The following is a 14,678-nucleotide window of genomic DNA, read 5'->3' on the forward strand; positions in this document are numbered from 1 at the left end:
GAGGGCTGATGTAGACTGCAGCCAGACAGGAGATGCCTCTCAAATCTCCTGGCAGAGAGGAAAATCTGAGGTTTCATGTTTCCTTAAGCAAGGTCTGTCTATCCACAAGGGCCCTCTCACTCCCCTGGCACCCCTGGCACGTATTCTCTTTGTAGTTCCCAAGACAGGCTGCCTGTCCTGGTGGGAAGAAATGGGTAATTGGTTCCAAAACTCACTCTCTGGGCGAATCAGTGGCCCCGCAGAGTAGCTGCATTCCAGGACCTTGGTTAGGATAGAAGGATAAGGAAGTCCCTTTCTGGAGCCTCTGGGGGAAGGGCTGAAACCCAGGCCTCCGACCTCCTGCACAGCCTCACCCAGCCCAGCTGCCCCTGGCACCCTGCTGCCTGGTGGGAAGGTTCATTTCACATCTGGGCCAGAGCAGCTCTGGTGTTCTTTCCTTATCCTAGAGTCCACTGCTGACGGCTTTTGCAGCAGAGAGGTTGGTGGCTGACCCCAGCCTGGTCTCGGGGGTCTCCGTAAAATGAGTGGGGACAGTTGGGTCAGTGAGTCCCAGGCCTCATCCACTAAAGTTCCACCTTTGCCATTCTTTATATCCATGTACTATATGTACTTGTTATTTATCTTGAGATGATCCAAGGAGAGAGGTTTAGTACTTGCTGGTGAGTGGTCAGTTTTACACACGTTTACACGTTATACACGTTTCTACTCCTTTGACCAATTTCCAGGGGATGCCAAGGATAGCCAAGTTCCATTTATTTGTTCATATATAAGCATGATCGAGGATGTTGTAAATGAGGTGATTTATAGCATTGATTATAGAATTCCCTCTGATCATCTGATTAGGTCATAGGAATTTGAATTTCTACTGAAGCTTTACTTTTTTTTTTTAGTCTTTTTTTTTCTTTTTAAAGATTTTATTTATTTATTTGACAGAGAGAGATCACAAGTAGGCAGAGGCAGGCAGAGAGAGTGAGAGGGAAGCAGGCTCCCCGCCGAGCAGAGAGCCCGATGCGGGACTCGATCCCAGGACCCCGAGACCATGACCCAAGCCGAAGGCAGTGGCCCAAACCACCAGGACCCTGAGACCATGACCTGAGCTGAAGGCAGAGGCTTACCCACTGAGCCACCCAGGTACCTCGAAGCTTTACTTTCAAAGTGCCCTCCTGTCTCCTCCCGATGTGCCAGAGCACAAATGCCTAAAAATATACCCAGACAAGTAGAGTTCAGTACACTAGGATTTGTTCACCCCAAGAATTTAGAATACTGGCAAAAACAGTAGAAACATAGTTTGGGATGGGATAGAAATGTCTGCTTGATTGTTCTGGACCCCCGATCTGAAGCGATTTTCATTTTAGAGTTTCCATGATTATAGCAATTATCTCTGAAAGATCTTTGTCCACACTGATTTGGATGAAATTCTCTGGAGCCGATGGGGGCTCCAGAGTTTCGAACTGGGACTCCAGTAACTCAGGGGGCATAAAGTGTCCTTTTCTCTTGAGTAAACGCCCAGAGATGACCTCATACGACCCACTCAAATGGACCACGAGGAGCTTCACTTCAGCTGGGTGTTTGTCCTTCCCCGTCTCATCACACTTTGCGGATGCACCATCTTTTCCTCGTATTAAGATGTCTCTGTACGCTTTCTTCAGAGCCGAACAGGCTAGAACCACATGCTGCCCAGAGGCTACATCTCTGTTAAAAAAAAGGGGGGGGGGGGAGTGGGACTAAGGAATGCGGACATTTGGAATAACTGGTGCTGGATTCTAGGATGAAGACCGGTCCTACTCCTCTACCAGTGAAGGCATTACAAAATGGTGGTCTGGTATCAGGCAGTCCTGGCTTTAAGGCAAAGATCTTCCTTCCACTAGTGAACTGAGCTGTCTTGGGCAAGGTATTTACCTCCCTGAGCATCACTTCATCTCTTAAATGGCGCCCCTTAGAGCGTCTGTTGGTAGACTTGTGAGGAAGAGTTGGGCAACATGCCCAGTACACAGGAAGTTCTTGGTAGGTGTCAGCTCTGCTCCTGCAAATGTAGATGTGGCCACCGCAGGTGGACATGGGTGGCTGCTGGTAGATGCCTGTGCCCCACACACCTTGGCTCAGGTTTTCCACAGGTGTTCCGTGATTTGAAACTCAACTGGCTTCTCCCCCTTCCTACTCTACAATATGCTGGGAGGCTGGTGAATTTACCAGTGCAGAGCTGGAGAAAGCAGGTGAAAAGGGGAATATCAGACTGTCTGTGGTCAAGGGGAACAAGATATAAGAAGCGTCCAGGGATATGCTAAGAAAAAACCTGAGCCAGAAATAGAGGCAGCGTGACTGGGCAGCACAAAGGGAAACCAGTGTGCCCCGAGACTGCCCAAGTAAGTGAGCCCCCTCTCCCACCCAGCTGCTGTGTGCCCCTGTTCATGGTCAGGAGAGGCAGCCATCTTCTGGCTGGGAAGGGACTCAAGTAAAGAGGTGAAGGATAAAACTCTGGCTTGGGTACTTTGGTAGAATGTTTGTTTTAGAACTGAGAATTCTGCAGGTGTCTGCCTTTGCTCTACGGACAATGTACACTTGAGATCCAGTGGATGGAGTGCATCAGCAGCAGCGAACTTACGTACCTGGGCCGTCTGGCTCTTCCCAGAGGCCATGGTTGAGAGCTCGTTTATTCTGGGTCTGGATGTCTGATCGCTGCTTTCCGGAGGATCTTAACTTCTGCTTCTATCACAGGTCAGTGTATTTGATCTAGTCTACTTATGTTAAGACCCACTTGGGTAGGAGTTCTCAAACCTTGAAACCCTAAACTCAAAGCCTATGCAAAGACAAGGTTGCCAGCTATGTCAGTGCGTGTGACAAAGTAAACTGAATTTTAAATCTTAAGTATATTTTAATTGCATATGGTGCAAATGGCTTTAGATTTATAACATAAGAAATGTCATCTTCATTTAGAAACAAGATTTATAAGCCATTCCCTGCCTTTTCTCTATCCTCCTCCACATCCCAACCAGGATTCCCAGGGGTCAGTTCCTCAGATGGGTGGAGGGGACCTCATTTGCTCAGAGGCATGATACAGAGCAGGACAGTTTGGGACTCCCAATTCTGGTGACTGATTATCTGTTCACTTACAAATGACCCCAGGTCTTCCCTGGTTGCCACAGCTTGGAGCTGGGGTAAGAGGTAGAGACAAAGATGTGACTAGAACAGTCAGTGGTGTCATTGGTTACCACCTTTCCAGCACTTATGATATTTTCAATACCGTTCTGAGTGCCTCCCATACCCTGTCTCACTAATTCTCACAATATTCTGTGAATAGGAACTACACCCCCATTTTCAAAGAAGAAACAGACTTATGGAAGCCAAATGGCTGACCAAGATTCCCAGATGATAATTGCGGAGCTGTCTAGGCAGTTCATTTCCAGAACCCAACTAAATTAAACGTGGGTTCTGGCTGATTTAAATCATTGTTGGTTACTTGATAGAAGTGCACTCCATTTCTGTGATCCTTTACCATCAGCCAGTTGTGATTTCAAGAATGTATTTTTTGCCTTTTTTTTTTTTAGATTTTATTTATTTACTTGACACACAGAGAGATCACAGGCAGGCAGAGAGGCAGACAGACAGAGAAGGGGAAGCAAACTCCCTGCTGAGTAGAGAGCCCGATGTGGGGCTCAATCCCAGGACCCTAGGATCATGACATGAGCCGAAGGCAGAGGCTTAACCCACTGAGCCACCCAGGCGCCCCTTGCCTCTACTTTTTTTTTTTTTTAAGATTTTATTTATTTATTTGACAGACAGAGATCACAAGTAGGCAGAGAGGCAGGCAGAGAGAGAGGGGGAAGCAGACTCCCTGCTGAGCAGAGACCCTGATGCAGGGCTCGATCCCAGGACCCCGGGACCATGACCCAAGCCGAAGGCAGAGGCTTCAACCCACTGAGCCACCCAGGAGCCCCTTGCCTCTACTTTCTGATGAGTTTTCTTTACTCATAGGCTTAGGTGAAGGCCTGATGCTCTCTTACCTTAGTAAAATGTCATGTAAGTCGCAGAGCCATGGTATCCTGTCCTGAAATTAAAGCAGACACAAAGTGACTTTCCCAGGTATTTTTTATTTGTACAGAAACACAGTTAATCGTGTTCATCAGTGTTACAGTCCAGAGAAATCTTTGTGGTTTTGAGAAGTAGGCCGTGACAAGGCTGTGGGGTCAAGTCTCTGGGCAGTTAAGCACAGGAACATTAGGATGGGAATAGCGCCCTTGAAGAAGAGACGGGAAGCTAACGTGTGCTCGCCCTCCTGTGCTGTAACTGCTCCTCTCCCCCACCTGCAAGCCAGGGAGCGGACCCTCACAAGACCCTGACCATGCTGGCGTCCTCATCTTGTACTTCCAGCCTCTAGAACTGTGAGAACTGAATGTCTCTTGGTTAAGCCCCCAGCCTGTGATATTTTTGTTACAGCAGTCCAAGCTGACCAGAACTCATCTGAAAAACCATCTGGGCCTGGGGCCTTTTCTGCAGGGAGATCTTGGATTATGGATTCAGCTTTTTTAAAAAAGCATTATGTCATGTTCAGATTTTCTATTCTTGATTCAGTTTTGGTATCTGAGAGAGCAGGACGAGATCACACATACAGTTAGATCTCAGGACCCTCCTGATTCTTAAGCCAGATGCAGCATCGGCAAGGTCGTATTCCCATTTGGGGGGAAAAGCAGAGTAGTCTCTGCCATCAGTCACTGCCATCCAAGCCCATTTCCCCCACAGTAATTTACATTTTTCTAAGAAATTGTTTTTTAAGTCTTTAAGTCTTCAAATTTACAATTTAAGTCTTTAAATTTACAAACATCACCAGTTTGTTCAGAGCCCTCTTTTCATTCCTACTCTCAATTGTGCTTTCTTTCCACTCTTGATCAGTCTTATTAGATACTTGTCTATTTTTATTTTTCAAACAGCTATTATTCCATTAATTTCAGCATCCATTTCTTTTTTCTTTTTTTTAGATTTATTTATTTATTTATTTGACAGACAGATCACAAGTAGGCAGAGAGGCCGGCAGAGAGGAGGAAGCAGGCTCCCCGCCCAGCAGAGAGCCCGATGTGGGGCTTGGTCCCAGGACCCTGAGATCATGACCCGAGCCGAAGGCAGAGGCTTTATCCCACTGAGCCACCCAGGCACCCCCTATTTTTTTCCTACATATTCCTTTTTGTTTATTGTTTTTCCCTACTTGAACATTTAGCTCATTACTTTCCATTCTTGTTATTTTTCTAGAAATGCTTCCAGAGGCCATAGATTTCCTTCTAAGTAATGTTTCAAAGGCATCCCATAAGTTTTGGTTGACAGCACTTTTGTTGTACATTTCTAAATAGAGGGGAGGGCACAATCCAAGACTGGGAGTGTTAAAGATGTGTACAGGGACTCTTGAGTAAATGTGTGAAGCAGATGCTTCTTAGCCCTGGTGAACAGTGTGCAGTTGGCAGTGAGGAAGGTCAGGAGAAACTGCCTCGACTAGGTGGTCAAGAACTTGAGTGACCTGCTAAGAAAGGTTGGGCTTTACTCTAAGCGTATTAAGACTTGGAGGCAAGAACTTCAATTTTGTGTTCACATTTGTGACAAAAGGGAGTGACTGAGATTTCTTCTTCACAAAAGCAGAAATTGGAACTAGGAGATACTAAAGCATATTCACTCAACTCTGTGAGTGGTTACTACAGATGATAGGATAAATTACGAAAGTCAGACACACAGAAAGAAACTTAGGGGAAAGAGAAGAGGAAACAGCATAACCCAAATGAGCATCTCTGCCTGCTGGGTCTGACATTCAAGGTCATCTCCTTCCTGATGGGTGTCCCCTGCCCTGAGCCCAGTGCTGGAGGTAGTGGGCACAACAAATGTTCTAGCAGGAGTTCAATCAGAACATCAAAAGGGCAGAGAAAGATTCCTGGGCCTCTGGTTTTAGTGATGTGAAAGAAACATCTATAGACATGAAGTGTCTTCTGGAAGGGGATGGTTAAAGGGAGAGGGAGTTGGAGCTCAGAGGGACAACTTGGGAGCCCAAGTAGGCCCAGCACTGCTGGGGGAGGCGGACGGAGCAGAAGGAAGGAGCGGGTGGGGAAGAGCAGTGGCCAGGGCCCAGTGTTTACCTGGTGCAAAAATGAACTTGAGACTACAGAGGAAAGAACACATGTCAAGAGAATATAGACCCCAAAAAAGAGAGGAAAAAAACCTCTATAATTCAAACTGTAAAATTTGTAGGTATTTAAAAAAATAAAGCCAAGAGTGATATATTCTGTAAAAAGAGTTTCCAGTACTTCCCAAGTTTTCTATACAGGGCAAGTGTTACATTGATAATCAGGAAAATTTCTGACCAAAACCCCCTCATCCAGCAGACTGAAGTCTGCGTCAGTGTCACTGCGGGCTGCTGGGACAGCATGGACCTGGCGCGGGGTGGGGGAACGCTGGCAGCTTGCAGATCCTTTATCATCATCATCACCACACAAATACCCCCTCACAGCCTGAGTGCCATATCCACTAGAGGGTCCTGTCATGATGGGCGTGTTCTCTGTACCTTCTGGGTGGTAGCCACGGGCCCCGTGTAGCAACTGAACACTTGGGCCGTGTAACCCCAGAACTGGGGTTTACAGTTTAGTTTATGTTCATTTACATTTAAATAGCCTGAAGGAGCCCCTGGAATATTCAGCACAGGTTCTCTGTCTTCAAACTTCAGCCCTCTGAGCACGAAACCCTCCCCAAGCCTTCCCCAGAGGAGGCAGTACCCCTGCCTCAGACTTTCCACTGGGGCCTCCTCACAGGATCCTGGCGGGGGCGTGGGGAGACACGCAGAACTGTTGCTAGAGGGGCCCCCGGTGCCAGTGCAGCTGTGATCCACACCTTCACTCTGAGTTCTCCTCACGAACGTCAACCGTCTGCCATTCTAGCTCTTTCTCTCCCCGGAAGGGAGAAAGTCTGAAGTCTGGCTAACCTGTACAGTTTCTCCTCAATATATTTAGTGACTCATTATGTTTCCTCCAGTAACCGATAACCTTTTCTTCCGTACAATAAATTCCTTTTCTGAACTCTACCCTTCCCCCCATCCAGACTGCCCACTTAACAAGCCTCGCGTGTGAACAGGAGGGTGTTTAAAGGTCATTTGAAAACTCCATCCATTTGGGTTGCTTTACCTCGTTCTTTAACTTTTATTTGCACTTGTGCTCGCTTCGGCAGCACATAAACTAACTTTTATTTGCACTCACCAAGGAGAAAACCCTGGCACGGTCACATTTACAAACTCAGTAGAAACGGTTTATGTGATGCATACATGTACGCATAGATACATTAACGACAACGGTAAGTTATATTTACTGAATGCTTTGGGTACTTCACTGTGCATATTTTTTTTAGTAGTATCTCATTTAATCTTCCAAAGCACCCAATGAAATGGGTCCTCTTAATATCCCTGCTTCACAGGAGGAAAAGGAGGCACAGAGAGACTAAGCCATTGGCCAAAGGGCACACAGGCTTCGTGGTGGAGCCAGGCTATCTGCACTATGTCTTTATCTCTACCATAATGTCATTATTATGCTCCAGTTACTATTCTGTATCTCTTTTATGGTTCCCTCCTTCTGTCCCCTAAAGTCAAATGTCGCAAACTTAATTTTGATGGTTCAAAGTCTGAATCTTGGCCAGCTCAAGCCATCCTCCCTGAAACAGAGACAGGTGTATGCTCAGAGTCCCTAGAACTAGACCTAGTGATGGTGGGGGACTCCAGTCCCTGGAGGCCGGATAAGAGGACAAGAGTGAGCCCGCTCAGTACAGCTGGGACCGAGGTCACTTAGAGTGGCAACCACAGCATTGGTCTTCGGCCAGTTCCACTCTGTTCCTGCCCTTTGGACGCCCCAGCCCTTACCCCTCCCCTGAGCTACGGCGAGTTACGCCAGCGAGTCCAGTTTGCACCTGTGTTTTGGGAGGGACCCTTAGGAAGTGGTCCCATGACAGTGCATAAGGAGTGAGGTGCTCTTCATTCCTGCACTTACGACTGAGTCACAGGTATCTTCTGATGTTGAATGTGCGGCCAGCCCTGGGGATATATAATGGTCATCAGAAAGGCCACAGTTCTTGCTCTTTCATAAGTAGAATCGGGTTGCAGAGATAAATACTAATCAAATTCTCACACCATCAAATGCCAGCTTGCAGCTGGGACCCGGGCTGTGTGGGCTGCGGTGCTGTGAGAATTTATTACAGGAGGTTTTACTTCAGTAGGCCCAGGGGGGCTTCCCTAAGTGGCACAGGAGCTGAGCTGTGGATAGGAGCAGGGTGCATTTCAGAAGTGAGGGGACAGAAGTGCCCTTCAGACAGTGGGACCAGCAGATGCAAAGGCCTGTGGGGAGCAGCGGGGCAGCAGGAGTGACTGACGGGGCCAGGGTGGCTCTGGTGGAGAGAGGGAGGGAGGGTACCCGAAGAGAGTGGAGTGGGGCATGTTGAGGCCTTGGGCTGTTTGGTCTTGACCCTGAGATGGATGGGACACTTCCAGAGGGCTAGATTTGAATCTGTAACGATCCTTCTGGCTTTGGGGTGGTGGTGAGGTGCTGGCGGCAGCTGAAAGGTGTGGGGAGGAGGAGGAAGGCAGAATCTCTAGAATTACGTCCTGCAGATTAAAAGCCTGCAGCGAAGTGTCCTGGCAGGCCCTGCCCAAGCGGGGATGGGGTGGGGTGACTCTTAGCTCTGTGTTCAGAGAGCAGTTCAGGGCCAAAGCTGACCACGTGCAGGACCGCGGGTGCCTGGCTTTGGAGTGCTGTGTACGAGTCCTCTCGGGCAGGAAGTCTCCTACACCACGTGCTGGGAGAGCCCCACCTGCGGCTCCCAGCCGGAGCGTCTGGGTTGGAAACAGTCAGCAAATGTTACCTGGTCATTCAGGGGGATCCCTTTTCCCATCTTCGTTCGGTTTTCCTCTGGGTGATAGTCATCCGCATCATAGAATTTCCATCCCAGCTTTAAGAACAAAGTGAAAGGGTGTAGATGACAACCACCATTACTGACACTACGGGGCAGGTGTGGAAATGGGCAGCCTGGGACCACCCCTCCCCCATCTCCCCTCCCCTTGTGGTCCCCCTCCCTCCATCAGCCACCCTCGACGCGGGAGCAGGGAGGCTGTCATGCCACATCCCTGTCCCTGCTCACTGGGCTGCTGCTCCTTCATTCATCACTCTTGGTCATCACCAAGATGTAAACCAAGACTGCTCCACTGGGGTTCACAAGCCACACCCATGGCGAGTTTTACAAACCACTATGGGCCAGAACGAAAGTGCACCAAGGGAGAGAAGCAAAGAGACAGTGCCGTGGGACTCGTCATTGGGAGGCATCAGAACAGGTTACCTCGGAGGCCAGCAGGGCGCCCACGGTTGATCTGTGGAGAGGACACAGAGGTTCAAGTGACGGCCCTTCCCAACCCCTGCATGCCCCCTACCATGCAGGGTGCCCTGGGAGACAGCAGCCACTGCGCCATGTTGAAACCCAGTAATTTCATGATACTCAAGCAGGGACAGTAATGCTGTCAGGCCTAGAGTCAAGAACATGTCCGTGTTCTCCACGAATTTAAATAGTTACTGAATTACCACTAATTTTCCTTCCCAAAAAGCAATATATGAGATCTCACTAAACTTCTGAAGTTCTTTCTGAAGTTTTTTGGTCCCTGTTCTAGAGATCATTATGTTTTGGGGGGAAAAAGAGCTGACGAGAGATGAGATTTTACTGAGGGTACTGATGGAGGTCTGACAGGTTTAACCTCCCAGCACAAGGTTCAAGGAACTCATACAAGCATTACCACCTTGCCTGGGGCTTCTTAAAAACTAAAATGAAGTTCGGAATGAGAAGTCAGCCTGGGAGGGAAATGGTGTCTGTGCGATGTGTGTGGTGAGGACGTGGTGTTCCCCCAGTGCGCAGCACTCGGTGCAAAGGGCTTGGGTCCCAGTACCTAACAGCTGGCTACAGTCTCCATGTGGCCACTGCCTGGCCACGTGCCTCCATGCCAGTCACCTTTCCCTCTACACCTGTTTTCTCACCTCCAAAATGGGGGAACCGAGCTACACGTACCCACTCACTTCTCGTTTCACTCAGCCAGTACTTACTGAGCACCAGCTAGTCCCCAGGATATGAAGATAACGAAAACAAAAACAATAAAAACAAAACCCTGCTTACATTCTAGCTGGATTCAAGGGTCCTGTCTCTTTTGTGAAGAAGGCCTCGAGGAGACCTCATGTTAAAGACACACGTGTACTCCCAACTGAGACCTGCTCCCCAATGTGACCAGAGGACTGCAAAGGGCTGTAACTTCTCCCATGAGGTTCACCGTGCTGATGCTCACACAGGGGGACACACTGCAGCCTACCAGTGACCAACTCCAGGGCCGGGGAAGCCAGAGCTGGGCATGACCGAAATGACACTGAAGCCCAAGTTAGATGAGCCAGGGATGAACACGTCAGCAACCACTCACAAGCTGAAAGAGGAGCTAACTAGACTAGGGTGTAGACGGGCAGAGACAGCAGGAAAAGGAAAAGCCACTGTCCACTGCTCTATCCAAACCTCCTAAGCCAGAGAACGCAGGACCTGACATGGACTCGGACAAGGACGCCTGGCACAGTGCTCGGCTCGGAGGAGACTGGTTGGAGCAAGGATTACAAACCGGTCTGGGACCCAGGGATCTCCAAGCAGGTTAGTCTAAATCAGGATCAAGGAGATTGAAAAGGACTGTAGGACAGTGGTGGTAGGCTGAAGCACAGATTAAAAGCAAAAGATATTCAAAAGGTCTGAACCTGAGGGTGGCTTCACGAAGGCTGTTAAAACATAAAGGAAACTAACATTGCCACCTATTCACATAGCTCTGTTCATTCATTTGTTCATTCATCCATTCAGTCAGCAAATATTTCTTGAGCACCTACTACATGCCAGACATTGTTCTAGACAGAGAGGGCAGTAAACAAAAAGCAAAAAGATCCCTTGCATTTAGGTAGGAGAGGGGGAGGCAATAAACATAGTGAAAAAGTAAAATTCATGCTTGACATTGTTTTAATAGTGGTTTAACTATCATCTTTCTGGTGTGAGACTTGTTCTCTTGAGCCATTTTTCCCCCCTCTCATATCTAATGGCGTATAATTTAAAATCCTGCAGGGCCCTAACAAGGGCTCACAGAAGTCATCAAAGAACTCAGTGTTCTACATCTGTTGATCTATATAATCATTCTCATTTTATTACTCAGTCCCTCAGCAACAGTTGACTCAGAACTTTAACCGTCAGAGTGCCCAGGGCTCAGTTCCTGGCCAACTTCTTGATCTTTACTCACTCCCCTGGTTATCTCAACATCTTATGTCTTTAAATATATCTGTGCACCAAGAATTCCTACATTTATATCCAAAGTTCCTCTCCTGAAACTCTGGACTTGGATAGCCAATCATCCACTTGACAAACCCACTCAGGTGACTGATAGGCAATTCACCACATCCACACTGAACTATGCTGTTTTTTCCCCCAAAACCTGCTCTGTCTACTGCTTCTCCATCAGTTAATAATAACTCCCTTCTTCTGGATACCCAAGTCAAAAATTGCGAAGTCATCCTTGACACCTTTCTCCCTCGCTCATACCCATCGACACATCTTTCTGGTTCTTCCTTCAGAATATCTCCAGCATACAGCCACTTCTCCTCACCTTCATTGTTTCTCTGACCTCATCTCCCATCACTCAGCCACAACCGATCCCCTGGTAATCCACTATGAAACAAAGCCTCCGGGCCTTTGCCCATGCTATATTCCCTTTGCCTACATTGCCCTTTCCCTAGCTGGCCACCAGGCTTAGTCCCTCACTTCTTGTGAGTCTTGCCCACATACCACTGCCTCAGAGGAGCCTTCCCTCACCAACCTGCCTGCTGTTCTTTGTTCTACTTACCCTCCTTTATTTGCCCCTACCACTGCCTACCACACTGTGTACATGTATTTATCCACTTCCCTCTCTGTTTCCCTCCCACACTAAGATGTAAACTCATTGAGGGCAGGGATTTTATCTGTCCTGTTCATTATATATCAGTGACATGGAGTCAGGATCAAGCTCTATAAATAGTTACTGAATGCATGAATATCATAACCATATAAATTATATGGTTTCACACACTCCCCCATCTGCTTCAATGCAGATGAATTACCCAAGCTCACACAACCAGGCAGCAGCAGCACAATCAAGACCCCGGGCTCTCGACTTCCACTACATCACAGCACAGAAGCAGTCTTACATTCAACTTCTTCAAAGCATACAACAACTAGGGATTTTCGGGCTTCATGTTTTATTTTAATTTTATTCAAAGGCTCCCAAATCATTTTACTTTCTCAAGCGATGAGGCTAAAAATGCCACAGTAGGGGCGCCTGGGTGGCTCAGTGGCTTAAAGCCTCTGCCTTCAGCTCAGGTCATGATCCCAGGGTCCTGGGATCGAGCCCGGCATCAGGCTCTCTGCTCTGCGGGGAGCCTGTTTCCTCCTCTCTCTCTGCCTGCCTCTCTGCCGACTTGTGATCTCTGTCTGTCAAATAAATAAAATCTTTAAAAAAAAATAAAAATAAAAAAATAAAATAAATAAAAATGCCACAGTAATCTTAAAAACCTAAACTTTCCCACCTGGAGCAAGAGTCTTTGATATGTACTTGACCACACAAGCTAGTCGTGGTGCAGAAAATTCTAGAAGGGTACTACAGGTCTTTGAACTTAATGATATCCCACTTGATTAAGATTTGTCTTTTGCCTCCTGTGCCGAACGCTGCAGTAGCTGCCTTTTCGGGTAAAGGGCACGGTTAGATTTTGTTTGGTCTAATCAGGAAGCCAAAGTCTAGCTCCCAGCCCCCAAGATGGCCAGACTGGGCTGAGCAGAGGCTCTGGCGCACAGGGTGGTCCTCCTTGCAAACCCTTAGGGGGTTTTGGAACTCAATTTATTAACACTGACTTCCAGGTAAAGCTGATAAACGCTGATCACAGCACAGAGAAAACAGACCAGAAGGTGAAATGCCCTTTCTGAAATCTCATCGCACAAGTCCAGCAGCTCGCAAGAGGGAGCTGCCCCTCTGCCCAGCCTCACAAAGGTTTGTGGGAGTGGGACGAGGTTCGCCTCTGTGCTTTGGGCCTCGCACCCTTCCACCTCTTTCTGACAAGAGGCTCCCAGACATTGGCCCTGAGGACCAACCGAGCCAGGGCGGGCGGCGCCGCGGCAGGCGCTTCTTCACAGAGGGCTGCCTCTAGAGCCTCTCTGGGTAACGGGTCTCGGCGCCCCGGGGCGAGCAGGTTGGAGGGTGGGGAGAGAGAGCAGGTGCCCCGAGCCTCAGCTTCCTCATCTGCAAAGGGAGGCTGGAGGTTCCCCAGAACCCTGCGTACCCCACGGGCCCGGAACGGTGACGCCTCCGGCCTCTGCCGCGCGCGCCGCCTCCTCCAGGGCGCCCCCCGCAACCCCCCGTGACCCCCGCCCTCCCAGACCTACTTCCCCGAGCCGCTCACGCCCATCACCAGCAGCGCACCGGGCGCCGCCATGGCCGGGAGTCAGAATCCTTCCCGCGATCTTCCCCGGCCGGTACGCCCCGCCTTCTCCTCACTGAGAACCTAGCGGGGGGGAGTCACCCCGCCCCGTCCCCACCGCGTTGCTCCACCTCAGCCCGCGCCCCGCCCCGCCCCGCCCCGCCCCGCCCCGCCCCACAGCGTTGCTCCGCCTCAGCCCGCGCCCCGCCCCGCCCCGCGCACGCGCTCCCCGCCGCTCCCTGGCAGTGGCGGGGAAGTGGAGCCAGTCGGCGGCAGGAGCGGACAGGTTTCCGCCGCGCCGCTCCACCTGCTCCTCGCCGCCTACTGTCCTCCTACCCCAGACCCCAGCAGGGGAGCCTCGCCCTCGTCCTCCTCCACCAATGGAGATAGCTTTTTTTTTTTTTTTTAACTGTAGAAAGAATAAGCAGAAAATAAATTCACACTTTCCCACACCGTGCAGCATAAACATCCATCCTTTTTTTTTTTTTTTAAATCATTTTATTTATTTGGTTTTCGTCATAATAAGTGTAAACATCCGTTCTTAAAATGATCCCTCCTCCGGTAAGGACAGGTGGGTATGAATACTTTATGAAATTGGGATCATGCTGTAGACAGCCTATGGTAACCTGGCATTTTGTTTCAAGAGTAGGAGGCGGACATCTTTTGGTGTCGTATATAGATTGGGCCAAAGTGGCACAGGTCGTGGCTGTATGGCTCTGCTTTTTAATCTGGCTTCTGTCCTCTGGTAAGTTACTTAAAGGGAAGGACTATCCCCTTGAAGGGCTCATTTGCTTTAGAACAGTGTGTTATGTGTCATTTAAAGTATTTGATTAAAAGCACCTTTAACGACATTCTACCCAACCTCCCTTGTTACCCAAGTTCATATTACTGTGTCCTGGAAAACAATGAAGCTGACATAAATCGCTTACCTGATGAGTATTTCAATTAGCCCTGCACTAACTTTGTTTTATTCCTACTTAACTGGAGTGGAAGTTCCTGGATACGCATTTACAGATGAAGAAGTTGAGGGGGGGAGAGGAGGTGACCTTCCTTAGGCTCAGTTATGGCTGATAAAACTATCTTAAACATCTACCCTCCCCAGGACTCGGAATATGAATATTACCCTCCAGATGCTCTCAGGTATGTAGGGAACAGAGCGAGCAAATGCTGTAA

The 14,678-nt window shown here is 48.8% G+C and overlaps 1 protein-coding gene across 3 annotated transcripts; it reads right to left on the reverse strand.

Moving 5' to 3' along the window:
* Positions 1-1,012: 1,012 nt before the first annotated feature.
* IDNK (IDNK gluconokinase) lies at positions 1,013-13,578 on the reverse strand. 3 transcript variants are annotated; one of them, XM_046023581.1, is made up of 5 exons: positions 13,471-13,578; positions 9,340-9,370; positions 8,869-8,955; positions 4,002-4,045; positions 1,013-1,692 (listed from the first exon to the last, which is right to left on the reverse strand). In XM_046023581.1, exons 1-5 carry the CDS (start codon positions 13,518-13,520, stop codon positions 1,347-1,349), a joined length of 558 nt encoding a protein of 185 aa, XP_045879537.1. In that variant the 5' UTR covers positions 13,521-13,578; the 3' UTR covers positions 1,013-1,346. The 3 variants fall into 3 exon arrangements, with proteins under 3 accessions (XP_045879537.1, XP_045879538.1, XP_045879539.1); XM_046023582.1 differs by having other exon boundaries at positions 13,467-13,567; XM_046023583.1 differs by lacking the exon at positions 9,340-9,370 and having other exon boundaries at positions 13,471-13,565.
* Between the last annotated feature and the right edge of the window lie 1,100 nt (positions 13,579-14,678).

Source organism: Meles meles, chromosome 11, assembly GCF_922984935.1.
Source record: "Meles meles chromosome 11, mMelMel3.1 paternal haplotype, whole genome shotgun sequence".
Classification (NCBI taxonomy): Eukaryota; Metazoa; Chordata; class Mammalia; order Carnivora; family Mustelidae; genus Meles; species Meles meles.